We start from the raw sequence: 18795 nt of genomic DNA, 5'->3' as shown, positions 1-18795 counted from the left end.
CTTCCAATGAATATTCAGGGTTGATTTCCTTTAGGATTGACTGGTTTGATCTCCTTGCTCTCCAAGAGACCCTCAAGAGGGTCCAAGAGGGTGCTAGTCTTCTCCGGCACCACAGTTTGAAAGAATCAATTCTTCGGCGCTCAGCCTTCTTTATAGTCCAATTCCCACATCCAAACATGACTATTGGAAAAACCATGGCTTTGACTTATACAGACCTTTGTTGGCAAAGTGCTGTCTCTGCTTTTTAATACACTGTCTAGGTTTGTCATAGCTTTTCTTCCAAGGAGCAAGTGTCTTTTTAATTTCATGGCTGCAGTCACCGTCCACATTGATTTTGGAGTCCAAGAAGATTAAATCTGACACTATTTCCACTCTTTCCTCATCTATTCACCATGAAGTGATAGGACTGGATGTCATTATCTTCTTTTTTTGAGCGTTGAGTTTTAAGCCAGCTTTTTCACTCTCCTCTTTCACCTTCATCAGAGACTGAGTCAAAATTGAAGGGCTAAAAAGATAGATTTTGCATCTCTGTATGGCTTTATATATCTATGAATCTTTTGCTCATCTTTATAATTTTGTTCATTTCTACTTATAAATGAACTTTTATTTGTAAAAATAAACAGAAAAGTGTATATTTAATGAGTAATTACGATAACATACCAACTAGTGCTAATATACCAACAATATATGAATAATGTGTAATTACCACAATGGGTAGGAGGGGAAGGTAGGAATCACAAAAAAGACCAAGGTGCTGTCTCCTCCTTAGTTCAGTGAGGAGGACAGTGGATAGGAGGTGAGTGACACCTGAAGAGTTTGTGTTATTAATATTAAGTGGTTCAAAAATCGAGCAAGAGAAGTCTGGCACATCATGGAAGGCCTTGTAGACATGATAAAATGTTGGAACTTAATATAAGGTAATACAAATTTATTACAGTTTTCTAAGAAAAGGAAAATTATAATAAATTCAGATCTGCTTTTTCTCCCTTCAAAAGGTTCAAAATCAAGTAATACTTTGAAATTAAATTCAGCATTACTGTGTTTTCTTTCTTTTGTGGAATCATGTATTCCTTAATTTAGGCAATTTTGTTCATATTTTTATAACCTCACATGTTAAAAATGAGATACCCTATATTAACTTTATGACACATGGTGTAAGTAGGAATCATGTTTAAAATGCCTCATGTCACATGTATATTTTGCAATCAATCATGGTGATGTTTAATTTGGCAAGATTTTTAATTAAATCTGAGAGGCATCTTATATGTTCTTATAAAGGACTTATGATCTGCTGTGTTTGGTGCTTGTTTTTTTTTTTTTTCTGAAAGCACATTTTCATGTATACTCAGGCTTTTTCTTTTACAATAAAGAAAGCTCCCAATTGAAATAATCAAACTTTAAACATTTATAGACTGTATTTTCAACAAAAACATCTGCTTGAGAAAGATCAGACTTAGAGGAATCAGAAAATATGGACAGATAAACATCAAGACAATCAGAGGAGGAAAACTGGGGGCAAGGAACTGCTTTATTCAGAGAAAACATTCTGAACAATAACCGTTAAGCATAGAGGCTTATAGAAACCCAGGAAGTTTAGCATCCACTGGCATTTTCCCTGAAGGTGGGTTGCTATAGAGCTCTGTTTCCTTGGAAACATGATTTATTGACCTCTAAAATGGCAAAATTTATTTTGAGATACAAGACTGGAGCTTATAAACTGACCTATTGACTAATCTAATTAATTCTTAAGACCACTGAAGCTCAAATTTCATGTTACTAACCTTGGTGCGTTAATTAACGTATGCTTGTTGGTACATTTCTTAGGCCATGTAGCAAATACCATGAAATGTAACAACCATAAATTCTGAGTGGTGGGTAGTTACATATTTGGTCTATCAAATTCTTTTCTCTATTTTTTAACTATTTAAAAATTTTTATATACGAGATAGCAGAAATTTAGACTTTACTTTTAAAATTATTTCAGACTTTATTCTAGTTATATTTTAAGAAAGATGTAACTGTTAGGGAAGGGATATTTAAGTAAAAATAATTATGATACTATAACTTCCTTTGAGTGTGGTGAGAATAATTTTATAAAGAAAGCATATTCAAATAAGTCTCAAGAGATGGGAAGAGATGGAAAGAGATTTGTTTTCAGATGTTTCAGAAGACATCAAGTCCTGTTAATGGTGGAGAGACTTTAATCAAGTTTAATAAAACTGTGGTAGTCCAAAGAGCATTTGGAGAGCAGTATGTTTTAGATTATCAGTTCTAGGTTATTGAAAATCAACTCTGAGTCACCAATTTCACTTTAGCTCTATCACCAAATATTTTCTATAATCAGCTAGGTTGACCTTTGAGAAGTTTGGCAGAAATGAAAGTACCAGAGACTAGACCTTTTTATTTCCATAGTAATATTTTCCCCTTAGACCTATGACCAGAAAAGCTACTTCTGAAGAAAAGGAAGTTTGGAGAGTGAAGGGCCTTCTGAACCATCCCATCATGGTTTACCCACTTATTATTGCAGTTACTATATAAGCAATATCAGCTTATACAGAATTATCCTTGGGCTTTAAAGAAGAATCAGAAAATTTGCAAGCAAGAAACACAAGGTTCTCTGGCAATTTCCCCTCCCAAAAGTCTTGATTCTGGTGTCAATTATCATTTCCCTGGTAGAGCAGGTGGTCCTGATCCCAGACCCCTCATCCCCAGAACAGCCATGGGCTTCCTTCCAGAGGCTTCTAGCTCAGAGCTTGGAGAGCCCCAGAGGCCACTGAGCATTTGGTTAAATTCCCCAGGATATAAAGGAGAGTGCATGAAATTACTGTGATGCAGCTTACAAGATATAGGCAGATTCTGAGAACTTTTCTTGATAAACGGTGTGGTCATGCTCCAGATCCTCCATGAGCTTACTCAAGATTAGTTCACATTCAGGCTTCTGGCCTGTCCCTTCCTGACCAAGTAGAATAGGCTTGGCTACTTAGTCAAAGCTGGTGAACAGCTAGGAGAAACTGGTGAGTGGTTTCCAATTATCCTGTGAATGAATTTTACTCTTTCACTCATTCAGATGGTTACCTTTAAGAAAACAGTGTGGGAATAAAGAACAGAAAGATACAAGACTGAAGTTCTCAAGAAAATGGCTCACATGAGGGATTTGGCCATGTCTCTGCAGGTCTCGGGTGCCCTTGCTTCTCAGTTCTTGTCTGTAATTTGTTCTAGTTTGAATCCTCTACCTGAAATTCGAACCCCAATCAGTCTTTGATATATTGCTCGTGAATTGGGACTATATTTAGTCTTTGGTTTTACAAAATTGTTTTCTGCAATATATTTACATGTTTATCATCTGATCTCTTTCACTTTAACATAACATATGTATTCTGGGACTACTTTGTATAGGTAAAATTGGGGTGATTGAATATTTTAAGTGTCTTGGATATAACTTGATATTTGTTAGAGCCACCTAGATTGTTTTGTAAAACTAAAATTACTTTTTATTTGTTTTGGAATACTGGATTTTTAAATATTTGGTCTGCTCAGTACAAAAAAGGAATTTGCCTTTTTTTAATTTTTAAAAGCTATCTAGCATTCCATTTTTCATTATTCTTGATACAAATATAACTCATACAGATCATATCTATATGTTGAAAAACTTTACATTTCAAACCAAACAAAATCAAAACCTAAGAAACTGGAAAAAGAAATATAAACTGTATCAATAGAAAATTGTGTTTTGTCCTCACTGAGAAGCTCAATTAAAATGATGTGAAATGATACAAGATATGATTTACATTTTAATTCATGAATCCAAGTTCCAAGTGGTTATACACAGCCATTACCAAAAATATAACAAAACAACAACAATACTTTTTAGAAAACCCTGTGGCATGCTTAATGTTTTTTTTTTTTTTTTTTTTTTTGCCACTACTGCAGGATAGAAAATGCCTCTAGTCATCACTCATTCTTTAGAATACATCTACATGCAACCTATTAAAATCAGATAGTCTAATATCTTACCCCAAATGGTATCTCTAGGGCTCACTTTTCCTTCATAGGAGAATTTATTTCTTGGGGTTAATAATTATTTCTAAAGAAGTTATGCTTTTTTATTGTGGTAACGTGAACAAAATTCAAGTCAGATTTTGAAATAATCATTTTTCGTCTAATCAACATATTGGGAGCTTACCAGACTCATGAGAAATTGTCTTAACAGTGAGAAGTTTCACACTCTCTTTATCGGACTGAGGTCTATTTGAAACAGAAAACATTAAGTTAACACCACAGTAATTAGTATTATATATCTGTGAAAGAAAGAAAACACTAAATAAACAGAAAGACAAAGATACACGTGCATATATATTTTTAGGTGTTTCTATTGCAAAACTTGTGTCTCTTCAGATATAGACACAAACTTTTATAGCACTTTCACTTCTGGAATCAAGTCAATAAATCTCTGTCATTCTGTTACAGTGATGATCATCAGATAAATTAAACGTCAAGATGGGTCATATGAAACACTTGTCTCAGAGTCCATATTACACACGCCTTCATTTCTGAATTGTGAGGGGGAAGACATAGAAGAGTTTCCGAACCTTTTAGACTGGTCTGAGTTCTGGGGACATTCATTTTCATGGGGTCGTGGATACTGCAGTGCAGTGTCTGAACTGTCTATTTCAACAAGAGTTCCCACCTACCCCTTCTCAGTTCAAAATAGTTTCAAACCCCAGTTCCTCTCCTTGGACATCTCCAGAACCTCTACTTTAAATTCAGAAGGCCAGGTCGTATAAGGACATTATTCTTAAAGCTCACGACCCAATGAATATACAAAAACACCCACAATAAAGCAGGCTACAAAGACAGGTCAACACAGAAAACTTAACCATAGAATTTGGTTTTGACATTAAAATAGTGTGTCTCTTTGCCGCATCTTGATGGTAGCACTTGGCTGGATTGCTAAGGACTGATTTGTTTGTTTTAATAAAGACCAAGCAGGGTAACCATTTGCTGTTACAGTAAAGCCACTCAGAGCCCTCTCAAGGTGTAGGCATGATTTTACCTAACTGTGAAAAGCATATTGAAAATTTCTATGGGAAAGCTATTTTAAAAATCTAGATATGTTTGTCTATGATTTTTTCCTCATGGTTGTATTCACTCCTCTATCTTCCTTTTCAACATTTGATTTCTGATTTTACTGCTTTATCCAAGCTTAAGAGGAATCTTCTCCTTTAGCTGTTGGAATTTCTCTTTTGAATAGAGAAAGTTCCCTGATACATAGGTGGCCAAATCCCAGATATTGTACCTTCTACACAAACGCTTTAAAAAACAAAAGTATGAGTAGAGGATCAATGCTTTTCCTTATGTAAACAATAGAGCTTCTAGATTAAAAAAATGACGCAGAGTTACTTACTGTTCATTTCCATTTTCCTGTGTGCCTAGGAGACAAGGAAATTTTTATTAGAATTGCTAAGAGCTTGGCTACAAAATCTCTGAGACTCCCGCCACTTTCTATGCAAAGACGCTTCTAAAGCCAATTCTTAACTTTTTAATCTCTCCCCCTATTCCCTGTCCCACTGACCATTTCCTCGGAGATGGTTACCACTCATTCCTCAGTCATGGCTAATACACTCACGGTATAGTCTCAACCAGGCCAAATACACTGAACTCAGTTCTGGACTGCTTTTAACCTTATAGTTTCATACCACAGTGTGGAATATTATCCATTATCACACATTCCACAGACACCAAGAACTGTATCCATTTATTTTAATATCACTGAAAACAAATCAGCCTCAGAGTCTTGAATTACCTTTTAGAACTGAGAATTGACTTTTTGGCTTTTCTTTGTACGTTGCTCTTTCTGGGGACCCAAATCTCCATATCTATTGTGAGCCACGAGGCAGATATTGCTTCTAATTACATCCGAAGCCCACTGATTCAGCCTCTCAAAAGTACCCTGAAAAATGTCACTGAGGCTACTAGCTGCAACTAATCTTCCACCTGCTTTGCCAGGCTGTTCCACAAGCATTTGGTTAGAGTGAGAACACAGGGTGATTCATTTTGCACAAGACCATAGCCTCGTGGGGTCAAAACTTGCATTAATCTATGGCCTATTAGTCAAAATAGTTAATAGAATTGCTTAAAGTCCTCGCTTTGTTCTGGATTTTGCTGTGATTTATTCCATGGATACTGATTCTTATCTCTTGGATTTCCTTTCACATCTAAGATAGCTCTGGTCCTCAGGATATGCCTTTGATTATCATACTCCTGACTTTGACCATTATTGTCTTATAAAGACCTTGATTTCCACTCAAATTTTGGCTACTTCTATTTCTGTCACTTTGGCTAAGATACTCCAACATAAGCTATTTACCAACTAGATCTAACCTCATCTTGCCTACCGTCAGTTAAATACTTTAACAATAATAAAAAATCCCCACTATAACTGTTACATATGATATCACCTGTAATGCTCATAGCCTTGTTGCAGGATGAACAGATGTTTTCTTGTATGCTTGCTTTCATATTTTTCCTTAGAAGACTGTAATATGGGTTCACTAGCAGATAGACGCACACCAGCAGATTACTTTATGCATATATGCCATTCTTAATAGGGTTAAGGTTCACACTACTGTCAGAATTATCCAGTTAAGCTTAGTTTCATACAAAAACCTCTGATTCATGTTGGCTTCCAGAGAGCAGAGTGGGTTTACGAATTTTCTGAACTTAATGAAGTCTCACCCACATACTTGAAGAGCGATTAACTGCAGGTGTTTTATGGTGCTAATTTAATGATAACAATGCTGTAAATTCTGTGTAGAAAACAAAGCTGACAACAATCAAATAGATTTGGCTAATTGTCCAACTGCCCAACTTGGTTATAAACTATTGCCTGTCTTCAGAACAATTTCATAGCGGTAGGAATCTTACACATTTTTTTTTCCTAAATGGTATGTTTCATCGTCACCAACTTTTCAAATAATTTATTTACAAATCTCCCTATGCAAAGCAGTTTTTCAGTACACGGTATTTTTACAAATGGATTTAGCCCACAAATTTTTTCCCTATTCTATATACTCAGCACTCTCTGTTTTCCAGTTGGTTGGTTGATTTCCTGATTGGTGGTTCAGGAACTTAGAGAAATCAAACTGATTTATAAAAATGCTACTTCCCCTCTGGAAACTGAGTGAGGAAACATATTTCAGACATTATTAAGAAGTTTATTCACTTAACTCCCAAAGGGAAAGACATTGATTTGTTTTCTTCTTATTTTCCAGCAAGAGCTAAAGTGAACACTGCTGTTTTCATCTCATTACTTCCCTTCGCACTGTCATGCACAGGCGCCAAACTGCCCACGCCCTGCAGGGTCAGGGATCGGCCTCAGGAACAGCATTCATCAGTGTCCTGGGGCACATGGTCCACAGGGTAAAAAAAGAGAGCATGGCTCATCTGTGTTATAAAAATGATTGATTTTTACTTTTTTAACAGTATATGAGTCTTAGGGGGAGTTCTATTAGTGAACTATTTAGAATTAAAGTGAGGAAAGGAAAGGTTTTATTTCACTAAAAATTACAAGATTCAATAAGGCTCTCTCTGCTCTATGTTACCCACAATACAACTTGAGTCATATGTAGTTTGTGACTTGGAGGGGTTGCCTGATGCTACGGACTGAAAGTTTGTGTCCCCGTAACATTCATATGTTAAATCTTCATGCTCAATGTGATGGTATTAGGATGCTGGGCTTTTGGAAAGCGACTAGGTCATGAGGGAAGGGTCCTCAGGAAAGGCTTAGTGCCCTTGTCAAAAAGACCCAGAGAGTTCTCTTGTCCCTTCTTCCATGTGAAGACACAGGCAGGTATAAACCCAGGAAGAGTGTGTTCATCAGACGTCAAATCTGATGGTGCCTTGATTGAACTTAGCATCCAGACTGTGAGAAATAAATTTTTGTTCTTTAAATCATCTAGTCGACAGTATTTTTGTTACAACAGCCTAAATAGAATAAGGTGTTTGACTTGCAGAGGAAGTAGGCCTATACAGAAGTAACTACACTATAGTGTGATAAATAATATCATTAAATTCTATAGTGTCAAAACACTCCACTCTGCTTAAAGAGATGTGCTGTTAAAAAAAAGTATAGATTAAATCTGCTTTTAAGGTAAATCCTAGTGAATAAGACGGAGATTAGGTGTATTATAAAAGTTAAGAAGAGGGCTGGACATTCTAGGAGAAGGAATAACATGGATGAAGCAGAATACATGGTGCTCCATTATATTAATACATCCAGGAAAGTGTTGTATTAATTAAAAAACTAGTGTCTTTTCTGAAATGAAAAGACAGATTAAAGTTTAAGGAAACATAGGCAAGTTCCTGGGAACTGAAAGGGGATTTAGACAAGCATCAAATGAAAAGAGTGCTCAAGTTCCTAGAACAGAAAAAAAGACTGAATAAAGATTGAAAGTAATTTGAATAAAATGAGGACTTTAGTTAATAATATATCAATTTTGGTTAAATGTGGCAATTATATCATACTAAGATATTAATCATAAAGCGTATATGGGAACTCTCTGTAACTATCTTCACAACTTTTCTGTAAACCTAAATCTATCCGTAAGTTTAAAAGTGTATTTTAAAAAACACTTTAAAGTAAAATGCAATTAGGGGAACCATAAATATTCAAGAGGCAGGGAGGAGAAGATGAAACAACAAAAAGAAGAAAACAAACAGTGAGGATATAAAAGAAGGCAGTGTCATTTCAAACGGAAGAAGCAAGACTTTTCATTAAGACTTTCATTAAGGAGGATCACAAAGAATTGTGGAACTAGAATCCCTCTAAAAATGGCAATAGTGTTCAATCTGGAAGAAGTGATTAAATTAACAGAACACAACAGTCCTGGAAAACACCTTCATAGGAAGGAAGCTGTGCCTCCCAAGAGGGAAGTAAGACACAAAGCACTCTTCTTGAAATTATGGGCCCCAAAGGGAAATTGTGGGTCCCAGTATTTCTCTTTATTCTGTTACATGGTAATGGAACAAGTCTTCACTATAGCTAAGGCATGTCATTTTATGCCATCTTTAGTACCATACTCCCCAACCATTCACAAAACTAGGGCTTTTGCATTAAAAAGACTGTGCCCATATTTGATAATATCTGCCATTAGTGGAAGTGTTAGTCACTCAGTCGTGTCCAACTCTTTGCGACCCCATGGACTGTAGGCTGCCAGACTCTTCTGTCCGTGTAATTCTCCAGGCAAGAATAATGGAGTGGGTAGCCATTCCCTGCTCCAGTGGATCTTCCCGACCCAGGGATAGAACCCAGGTCTCCGGCATTGCAGGCAGAATTTTTACCATCTGAGCCACCAGGAAACCCCCCACCTGCCATTAGTAGTTAATTTCTTACATTCACCAGCACTCAATTGATTCTTGCCCTTTCCCTCTATATCTGTGATCAACCAATATAGCATTTTGTTCCTGAGTAAATTTCCTCTCTCTCACTAAGAGTTTAAATTCAAGTTTAGGGTGAGCAAGCATATTCTCCTTTTAGGAAAACAAAATGAAACAAAACATGGTTACCTACCTGGGTCTGTCTTCCAGCACATTCGATACAATCCCACCAGAGCAAAGACTGAAAGTGTTATTACAATCAAAGCAATAACCACAGGCAAAATAATACCTAAAAAGTATTGGAGACAGTGTCAGTTAGAGTGGGTATTGAATCTCACAACACATAGTTTATGAACTGAGAAAAAGCATGCATGCTTCCTTTCTTCTTTAAACACCATTCTGTTAGAAACATTACATTTTAAGCAAAGAAGATATATCTGATTCATGGGTTATGCTTTAGTTGTTATTTCTGATGTACCCACTTGATGTCAGTCTTGTAGCCTTTCTGAAATAAAACTCCAAATCTAAGGAAGACTCTCCTGGTGACTAAAGGAATGAGGAAGTGGGAGACTGACCACACAGACGATGTCCCGTAGAGCCAGATCCATATACATGGTTTATATTCTTCACTACTTTATAATGAAGCTACTAATGTATAGCTTGGATGAAGGGAGTCAAAAGCACAAACTTCTAATTAGAAGATAAAAAGTATTAGGGATATAATGTACAACTTGCTAAACATATTAATAATTAACACTGTTGTATGTTATATATTCACTGTTGTATGTATGAATATTCATTAGAAGGACTGATGCTGGAACTGAAGCTCCAATATTTTGGCCATCTGATGCGAAGAACTGACGTATTAGAAAAGACCCTGATGCTGGGAAAGACTGAAGGCAGGAGGAGAAGGGATGACAGAGGACAAGATGGTTGAATGGCATCACTGACTCAAGGAACATCAGTTTGAGCAAGCTCTGGGAGATGGTGAAGGACAGGGAAGCCCGGCGTGCTGCAGTCCATGGGATAACAAAGAGTCAGACATGAGTGAGCGACTGAACAACAACAACAAATGTTATATACGAAAGTTAAGAGAGCAACAAAATCTTGAGTTCTCATCACAATTTTTTAATATTTCTTTAATTTTATATCTATATGAGATGATAGATATTCACTATTGTGATAAGTTTTATGATGTAAGTACAGTTTAAGCTTATACAGTGTTGTATGTCAATTGTATCTCAATAAAGCTGAAAGGAAAAAAGATATATCTCTTACTGGTTCTAGTGAAAATATTCTGGTCATAAAGCTGACTTCCTAAGAAAACCACAAATACCTTTCTGTAATAATATCGTTAAATTAGAACATAACTGAATATAAATGGATATTACAGTGCAACAAGAGTCTAAGAAATATGTGTGTATTTATGAATGTCTACTTGTGGGTATGGTGCTGCTGCAGTAGTAAGTAGGGTGAGTTTTTCCTGTTCTTATTAACAGAGGGGTCTTGCTGTGTGTTTTAGAATTTGCCTTCTTTTCTGGCAGTGATTTCCCAGGTTAAAACAAGAGTGATGAAAGGAAAAAGCTGTCATAGGAATTTAAGTAGAGATACAGAAGTTACAGTTACTAATCAGTTAGGTGTTCTCATCTACTTGTGTACATAATACTTATATTTATCAGGGGTTGAGATTAGCTCTCCAATTCATTTGTAGGGTGGGTTACACTTCACTCTTACAGTTAAATAATTGTTTTAAGTAGGTCTTTCTGGGTTCATATTAGATCTTCCATGAGATCAGTAGTGCCTGCTGAAATGAAGGCGCCACGACACAGCAGCTCCATAAATGCAGTGCTGACTTCTTGAATGGGATGACTTTACCTAAACCTAAGATAATCTTTTATCATCACAGCTGCATATATATATATTCATCTTATTCTTAATTTCCAGGGAAATTCATGAATATCCTGTCTATTCAGTGTTAGTATATACAGTATGTTATATGACATATACATGTTTTTGCTAAAATGGAACATTTCTTAAAAGGCTGTTTTTAACATTAAGATAAAGTTCTGTAAAAGTGAATTTTCATTTTTATGGAGATCTCTGCCTGTGCACTTTGGCTTATTTGAGGCTAGCCCCATCAATTCACCTTGACCTCTGGTGGTAATTGCTTGGTACTAAGGTCAAGGTAAGGAGCCGCAGCTGCACTTTGCTGGAGCAGCTGTAAAGAGATACCCCACATCCAAGGTAAGAGAAACCCAAGTAAGACGGTAGGTGTTATGAGAGGGCATCAGAGGGCAGACACACTGAAACCATCATCACAGAAAACTAGCCAATCTGATCACAGGACCACAGTCTTGTCTAACTCAATGAAACTAAGCCATGCCGTGTGGGGCCACCCAAGATGGTCGGGTCATGGTGGAGAGGTCTGACAGAATGTGGTCCACTGGAGAAGGGAATGGCAAACCACTTCAGTATTCTTGCCTTGAGAACCCCATGAACAGTATGAAAAGGCAAATTGACAGGATACTGAAAGAGGAAAGCCCCAGGTGGGTAGGTGCCCAATATGCTACTGGAGATAAGTGGAGAAATTACTCCAGAAAGAACAAAGGGATGGAGCCAAAGCAAAAACAATACCCAGTTGTGGATGGGACTGGTGATAGAAGCAAGGTCCGATGCTGTAAAGAGCAATATTGCATAGGAACCTGGAATGTTAGGTCCTTGAATCAAGGCAAATTGGAAGTGGTCAAACAGGAGATGGCAAGAGTGAATGTCGACATTCTAGGAATCAGCAAACTAAAATGGACTGGAATGGGTGAATTTAACTCAGATGACCATTCTATCTACTACTGTGGGCAAGAATCCCTTAGAAGAAATGGAGTAGCCATCATGGTCAACAAAAGAGTCCGAAATGCAGTACTTGGATGCAGTCTCAAAAATGACAGAATGATCTCTGTTCGTTTCCAAGGCAAACCATTCAATATCACAGTAATCCAAGCCTATGCCCCAACCAGTAACCCTGAAGAAGCTGAAGTTTGAACAGTTCTATGAAGTCCTACAAGACCTTTCAGAACTAACACCCAAAAAAGATGTCCTTTTCATTATAGGGGATTGGAATGCAAAAGTAGGAAGTCAAGAAACACCTGGAGTAACAGGCAAATTTGGCCTTGGAGTACGGAATGAAGCAGGGCAAAGGATAATAGAGTTTTGCTAAGAGAACACACTGGTCATAGCAAACACCCTCATCCAACAAAACAAGAGAAGACTTTCACATGGACATCACCAGATGGTCAACACCGAAATCACACTGATTATATTCTTTACAGTCAAAGATGAGAAGCTCTATACATTCAGCAAAAACCAGACCAGGAGCTGACTGTGGCTCAGATCATGAACTCCTTATTGCCAAATTCAGACCTAAACTGAAGAAAGTAGGGAAGACCACTAGACCATTCAGATATGACCTAAATCAAATCCCTTATGACTATACAGTGGAAGTAAGCAATAGATTTAAGGGACTAATTCTGATAGGCAGAGTGCCTGATGAATTATGGACGGAGGTTCGTGACATTGTACAGGAGACAAGGATCAAGACCATCCCCATGGAAAAGAAATGCAAAAAGGCAAAATGGTTGTCTGAGGAGGCCTTACAAATAGCTGTGAAAAGAAGGGAAGTGAAAAGCAAAGGAGAAAAGGAAAGATATTCCCATTTGAATGCAGAGTTCCAAAGAACAGCCAGGAGAGATAGGAAAGCCTTGCTCAGTGATCAATGCAAAGAAATAGAGGAAAACACAGAATGGGAAAGACTAGAGATTTCTTCAAGAAAATTAGAGACACCAAGGGAACATTTCATGCAAAAATGGGTTCGATACAGGACAGGAAAGGTATGGACCTAGCAGAAGCAGAAGATATTAAGAAGAGGTGGCAAGAATACACAGAGGAACTGTACAAAAAAGATCTTCATGACCCAGATAATCACAATGGTGTAATCACTCACCTAGAGCCAGACATCCTGGAATGTGAAGTCAAGTGGGCCTTAGGAAGCATCACTATGAACAAAGCTAGTGGAGGTGATGGAGCTATTTCAAATCCTGAAAGATAATGCTGTGAAAGTGCTGCACTCAATATGCCAGCAAATTTGGAAAACTCAACAGTGGCCACAGGCCTGGAAAAGGTCAGTTCTCATTCCAATCCCAAAGAAAGGCAATCCCAAAGAATGCTCAAACTACCACACAACTGAACTCATCTCACATGCTAGTAAAGTAATGCTTAAAATTCTCCAAGCCAGGCTTCAGCAATACATGAACCGTGACATTCCAGATGTTCAAGCTGGTTTTAGAAAAGGCAGAGGAACCAGAGATCAAATTGCCAACATCCGCTGGATCATTGAAAACACAACAGAGTTCCAGAAAAACATCTATTTCTGCTTTGTTGACTATGCCAAAGCCTTTGACTGTATGGATCACAATAAACTGTGGAAAATTCTGAAAGAGAAGGGAATACCAGACCACTTGACCTGCTTCTTGAGAAATCTGTATGCAGGTCAGGAAGCAACAGTTAGAACTGGACATGGAACAACAGACTGGTTCCAAACAGGAAAAGGAGAAAGTCAAGGCTGTATATTGTCACCCTGCTTGTTTAACTTATATGCAGAGTACATCATGAGAAATGCTGGGCTGGAAGAAGCACAGGCTGGAATCAAGATTGCTGGGAGAAATATCAATAACCTTAGATATGCAGATGACACCACCCTTATGGCAGAAAGTGAAGAAGAACTAAAAAGTCTCTTGAAGGTGAAAGAGGAGAGTGAAAAAGTTGGCTTAAAGCTCAACGTTCAGAAAACTAAGATCATGGCATCTGGTCCCATCACCTCATGGGAAATAGATGGGGAGACAGTGGAAACAGTGTCAGACTTTATTTTGGGGGGGTTCAAAATCACTGCAGATGGTGACTGCAGCCATGAAATTAAAAGACGCTTACTCCTTGGAAGGAAAGTTATGACCAACCTAGATAGCATATTAAAAAGCAGAGACATTACTTTGCTAACAAAGGTCTGTCTGGTCAAGGCTATGGTTTTTCCACTGGTCACGTATGGATGTGAGAGTCGGACTGTGAAGAAGGCTGAGTGCCTAAAAATTGATGGTTTTGAACTGCGGTGTTGGAGAAGACTCTTGAAAGTCCCTTGGACTGCAAGGAGATCCAACCAGTCCACCCTAAATGAGACCAGTTCTGGGTGTTCATTGGAAGGATTGATGCTGAAGCTGAAACTCCAGTACTTTGGCCACCTCATGTGAAGTGTTGACTCATTGGAAAAGACCCTGATGTTGAGAGGGGCTGGGGGCAGGAGGAGAAGGGGATGACAGCAGATGAGATGGCTGCATGGCATCACCAACTTGATGGGCATGAGTTTGAGTAAACTCCGGGCGTTGGTGATGGACATGGAGGCCTGGAGTGCTGCGATTCATGGGGTTGCAAAGAGCCAGACACGACTGAGAGACTGAACTGAACTGAAGGTAAGGAAAAAAATGCTCATAGTGTATTTATTAAAGCAAGATTCAATAGAAGAAAACTTTCAAAGCAGTTATATGGGATTATAATGGGATTGCAGGTTAAGTAAATTTTCGAAAAGGCTGTTTATAGTTGAATCCCTTCCCTTACTGGTGACATTCACACATTCTGCACATCTATTTACTGCATTGAAAGAAGATATATGTGTTACTCACTGGAATAAGAGGGGCTGGTTGTAGAAGCGCTTGCATTTTTTGCATTCTCAAGGCCTATTATTTTAAGAAAAAAAAAAAGTCACCTTAGGTTAATGTGTACCAGCCCTCATAAGGCTTCCTTCACCTCCCCATTCTCTATTTAGATAGCCTCTGTGATGGATGAAGCTTCAAGTGAAAACATTTTATCTCATCCTGAAAGAGTTCTGTTTATGACTCGAGATTGGTTGAGAGTTAATGTATACAGTCTGCAGAGTTTGGACACAAGCACATACCCGTGAAACCATCCCCATAATCAAGGTAACAGACATAGCCATCACCTTCAAAAGTCTCCTCATGTCCCCTCCCTTTCTGAGAATGTGCAGTCTGTTTTTCTATATCAGTTATATCTCAGTAATCTGTTTATTTTAATTGGTGATGTTTTCTAGGTGAGGAGTAGTTAAGCAAAGCAAGCTTCCACTCATGCACACAGAATTCATACCTTGAGACAGGGAGATGTTTTCTGGACTTGTAACTGATATTGAGGATAATGTAGTGGTTCTGAAAGATGAGTCTTCTGGTGGTGAAGTGTTAACTGTAGGAAAACAATAAATCTAGAGTGAGAGTCAGATTATAGTATTTACTTTTCTTTCTGGATTTCTTTGCAGATTCAAAACATTTGCATTTCAGATGATCTGTAAAAACTGTTTATCACTGAATATGGGATACATACAACTGCACATTAAATCATGTGTTCCTCCTGTATAGACGATTAAATTTGGAATGACAAAGCCTGGGTGTTAGTATTATATCTTCAAGAACTGGTCAAAAATAAAACTTGAGCAAGTTTTTTCATTTTAGGCTATAGCCCGTATACCTACTGTAAGAGGTATAAGTCTCTTAGTCGTGTCCAGTTCTTTATGACCCTACAGACTATAGCCCACCAGGTTCCCTTGTCCAAGGAATTCTCTAGGCAAGATAGAAGATACTGGAGTGGGTTGCCCATTTCCTCCTCCAGGGCTTCTTCCTGACCAGGGAATCAAATCCCAGTCTCCTGCATTGCAGGCAGACTGTTTACTGTCTGAGCCACCAAGGAATGGGATGCAAATCAATGCAAAAGCACTCATCACATTTTAGATATTACAATCTTGAGTGATACTGATTTTTTTTATTATTATAAATACTTAAACTGGACAGAAATGCAGTTTATATTGTTCTTTAGTGGTCAGAGAGAAAGACTGCAATGGAGGCTTTGACTGGAAGAACTGGGGAAAAAAATGATGGAAGATCCCTTCATTTTTATCTTGAAAGCTCAGCAGTGATTTATACTTGTTTGGTTTCTCCAGAGCAACTGCTTCTTGGATGCATGTCCACTGCTCTTTTTTTCCATGGAAAATGTTATTTTTAAATTGACTGTTATTATTTGTTGACTTAGGTCAATATCTGCCATCTTTCATCAGAAGGACTCAAACAAAAAAATAATAAATAAAAATGTATTATTCAAAATTCATAAATCTTAATAAATTTCAAGGAAATATAGATAATTAAATGTTTTCTAAGTGTACAGCATTTATTCTCGTGAATCTGTAATAAAATGTAATTTGCATCTGGAAAGGATTTTGAAAAATCATTCTATTTTTCTTGAAGCATGAAGTAGTATCTTTTAATCACACCTGCTTGCCTTGTCTCTACAATGCATTGCAAGTTCCTGGAGTGTGAGGGCCATCTTTCCCACCATTCACATGAAGCTCTGACTACAGTGGGTGTGCTATAAAGTATAAGTGACTGCTTAGATGATGTAAGAGGAAGGTCATGGATAAGCACATAAAAGAAATAGATGTTGCCTGTGACTGCCTGGGATCTTTCTCTCTTTGCCACCCACAGCCCAGCACGCACTGCATGCTTATGCATTTCTGACATCCGTGGAGGAAGAAAAATGTTAAGAGTCTGTACAGTTCTTTCTATGCAAGAGATCTGTGGGAGGAAGCTAGATATATGCCCATAAGAACAAAGAAAAATGTCAGGCTAGTGCACTAAGCAGGCAGAAAAAGGAATTTTAAAGATAAGAGTAGGAACTAGCTGAAAGCTTGGTACTTAGCTGCTTTTACCAGTGTCAAGTGTTCTAGTAAAGATGAATGCTCTTTTGGTTGTGTTGGTAGAGAATGAGATGCCTGATTAAGTAACCAAAGGCATTAATCCTCCTGGGATTTTCCAACGGAGAAGGCAATGGCACCCCACTCCAGTACTCTTGCCTGGAAAATCCCATGGATGGAGGAGCCTGGTAGACTGCAGTCCATGGGGTCGCGAAGAGTCGGACATGACTGAGCGACTTCACTTTCACTTTTCACTTTTATGCATTGGAGAAGGAAGTGGCAACCCACTCCAGTGTTCTTGCCTGGAGAATCCCAGGGATGGGGTTGCACAGAGTCGGACACGACTGAAGTGCCTTAGCAGTAGCAGTAGCAGTAATTTTTAACACTCTACATTCTACCTTAGTACCTTCTCACAGGCAGGCTAAGTGGTGGCTACAGTTCTGAGTATAATCTATCTGGATCAGATGAAACTCCAAGCTTTTCTACTTAAAATGTGTTGACTATCCAGTGCTGTTATTGCTAAAGATCCACGGGTGGGCAATAGGATTAACCCTTTTTAAAAAATATTTATTTATTTGGCACATAGCACAGGGGCCCAGTAGTTGCCCCACTCTGTGGCATGCGGGATTTTAGTTGGTAAACCGGGGATTAAACCCGAATGCCCTGCATTGGAAGGCGGATTCTTAACCACTAGACCATCACAGAAGTCCCTAGAATTAATTATTTTTAAAAGAGGATATGGTGGCTCCTTGAATAAATAGTTATTTTTTTTCTTATAACCACAACCTTTAGTTAAAAAATAATTTCTGAATCCAGCACACACACACACACACTTCACCTCTATTACATTGAATGCCTTCTTATGTTTTCTAGTCTCTTTTACTTCATTTTTAAAAATACTAGTCATGACCCACTAAAGGGAATTAACTTATAGCTTGAGAAACCCACACATTAGCATGACCACACTGATAAAATGACAGGTCTTGGCTAAATTCATCAATTGTCAGTTTAATGTGATTCTTTCTGCAATTAAGATAGAGGGAGCCATGATATGTGCAGAGTTGATGACTTCTGTGGATCTCACTGAGACTCTTATTATCCCACATTACTCCTAAAGCATTATCAGCAGAGGAGGTACAAGAGAGGTGCAGTGGATGGCTGAGAGCACGATTCTGAAGACTGAGCCCCTGGGCTCAAATGTGACTTGAGCACTTCCTTGCTGTGGAATCTTAGGCAAGGCACTTCAACTCTGTGTCTGAGTTTCCACATCTACGGTTTCACTTACGGCAGTAGTAAGTGAAAAAATATGTTTAAAAATACGTGTACTCTAATCTTGCATTTGATAAAATATCAATATTAGTAATAAATGTTACCAAAGAATATAGAAATATGCAAGCTGCTGCTACTGCTGCCAAGTCGCTTCAGTTGTGTCCGACTCTTAGTGACCCCATGGACTGCAGCCTACCAGGCTCCTCGGTCCATGGGATTTTCCAGGCAAAAGTACTGGAGTGGGGTGCCATTGCCTTCTCCAAAAAATATGCAAGAAGATATATCAAATTGTTAAAGTATTCTGAGAATAAGTGATAACATTTATGGAGGATTTTAACTGTCTACAATATTATATACTTCTC

The 18795-nt window shown here is 38.0% G+C and overlaps 1 protein-coding gene across 5 annotated transcripts in view; it reads right to left on the bottom strand.

Annotated features, from left to right (window-relative positions):
• EMCN (endomucin) overlaps positions 1–18795 on the bottom strand; it is a 113457-nt gene that overhangs the window by 11630 nt on the left and 83032 nt on the right. For 4 of the 5 annotated variants that reach the window (XM_043870942.1, XM_043870943.1, XM_043870940.1 and 1 more), the window contains 5 exons: positions 15574–15666; positions 15096–15149; positions 9569–9664; positions 5405–5429; positions 4184–4245 (listed from right to left, as the gene is read on the bottom strand). In XM_043870942.1, coding sequence (XP_043726877.1) covers positions 4184–4245; positions 5405–5429; positions 9569–9664; positions 15096–15149; positions 15574–15666 — 330 coding nt within the window. The remainder of the gene's footprint in view (positions 1–4183; positions 4246–5404; positions 5430–9568; positions 9665–15095; positions 15150–15573; positions 15667–18795) is intronic. The other variant, XM_043870944.1, reaches the window with a different exon arrangement.

Source organism: Cervus elaphus, chromosome 17 (assembly GCF_910594005.1).
Source record: "Cervus elaphus chromosome 17, mCerEla1.1, whole genome shotgun sequence".
Taxonomy (NCBI): Eukaryota; Metazoa; Chordata; class Mammalia; order Artiodactyla; family Cervidae; genus Cervus; species Cervus elaphus.
Note: the sequence above shows the minus strand (reverse complement) of the source record. Positions and strands in the feature narration are given on the sequence as shown.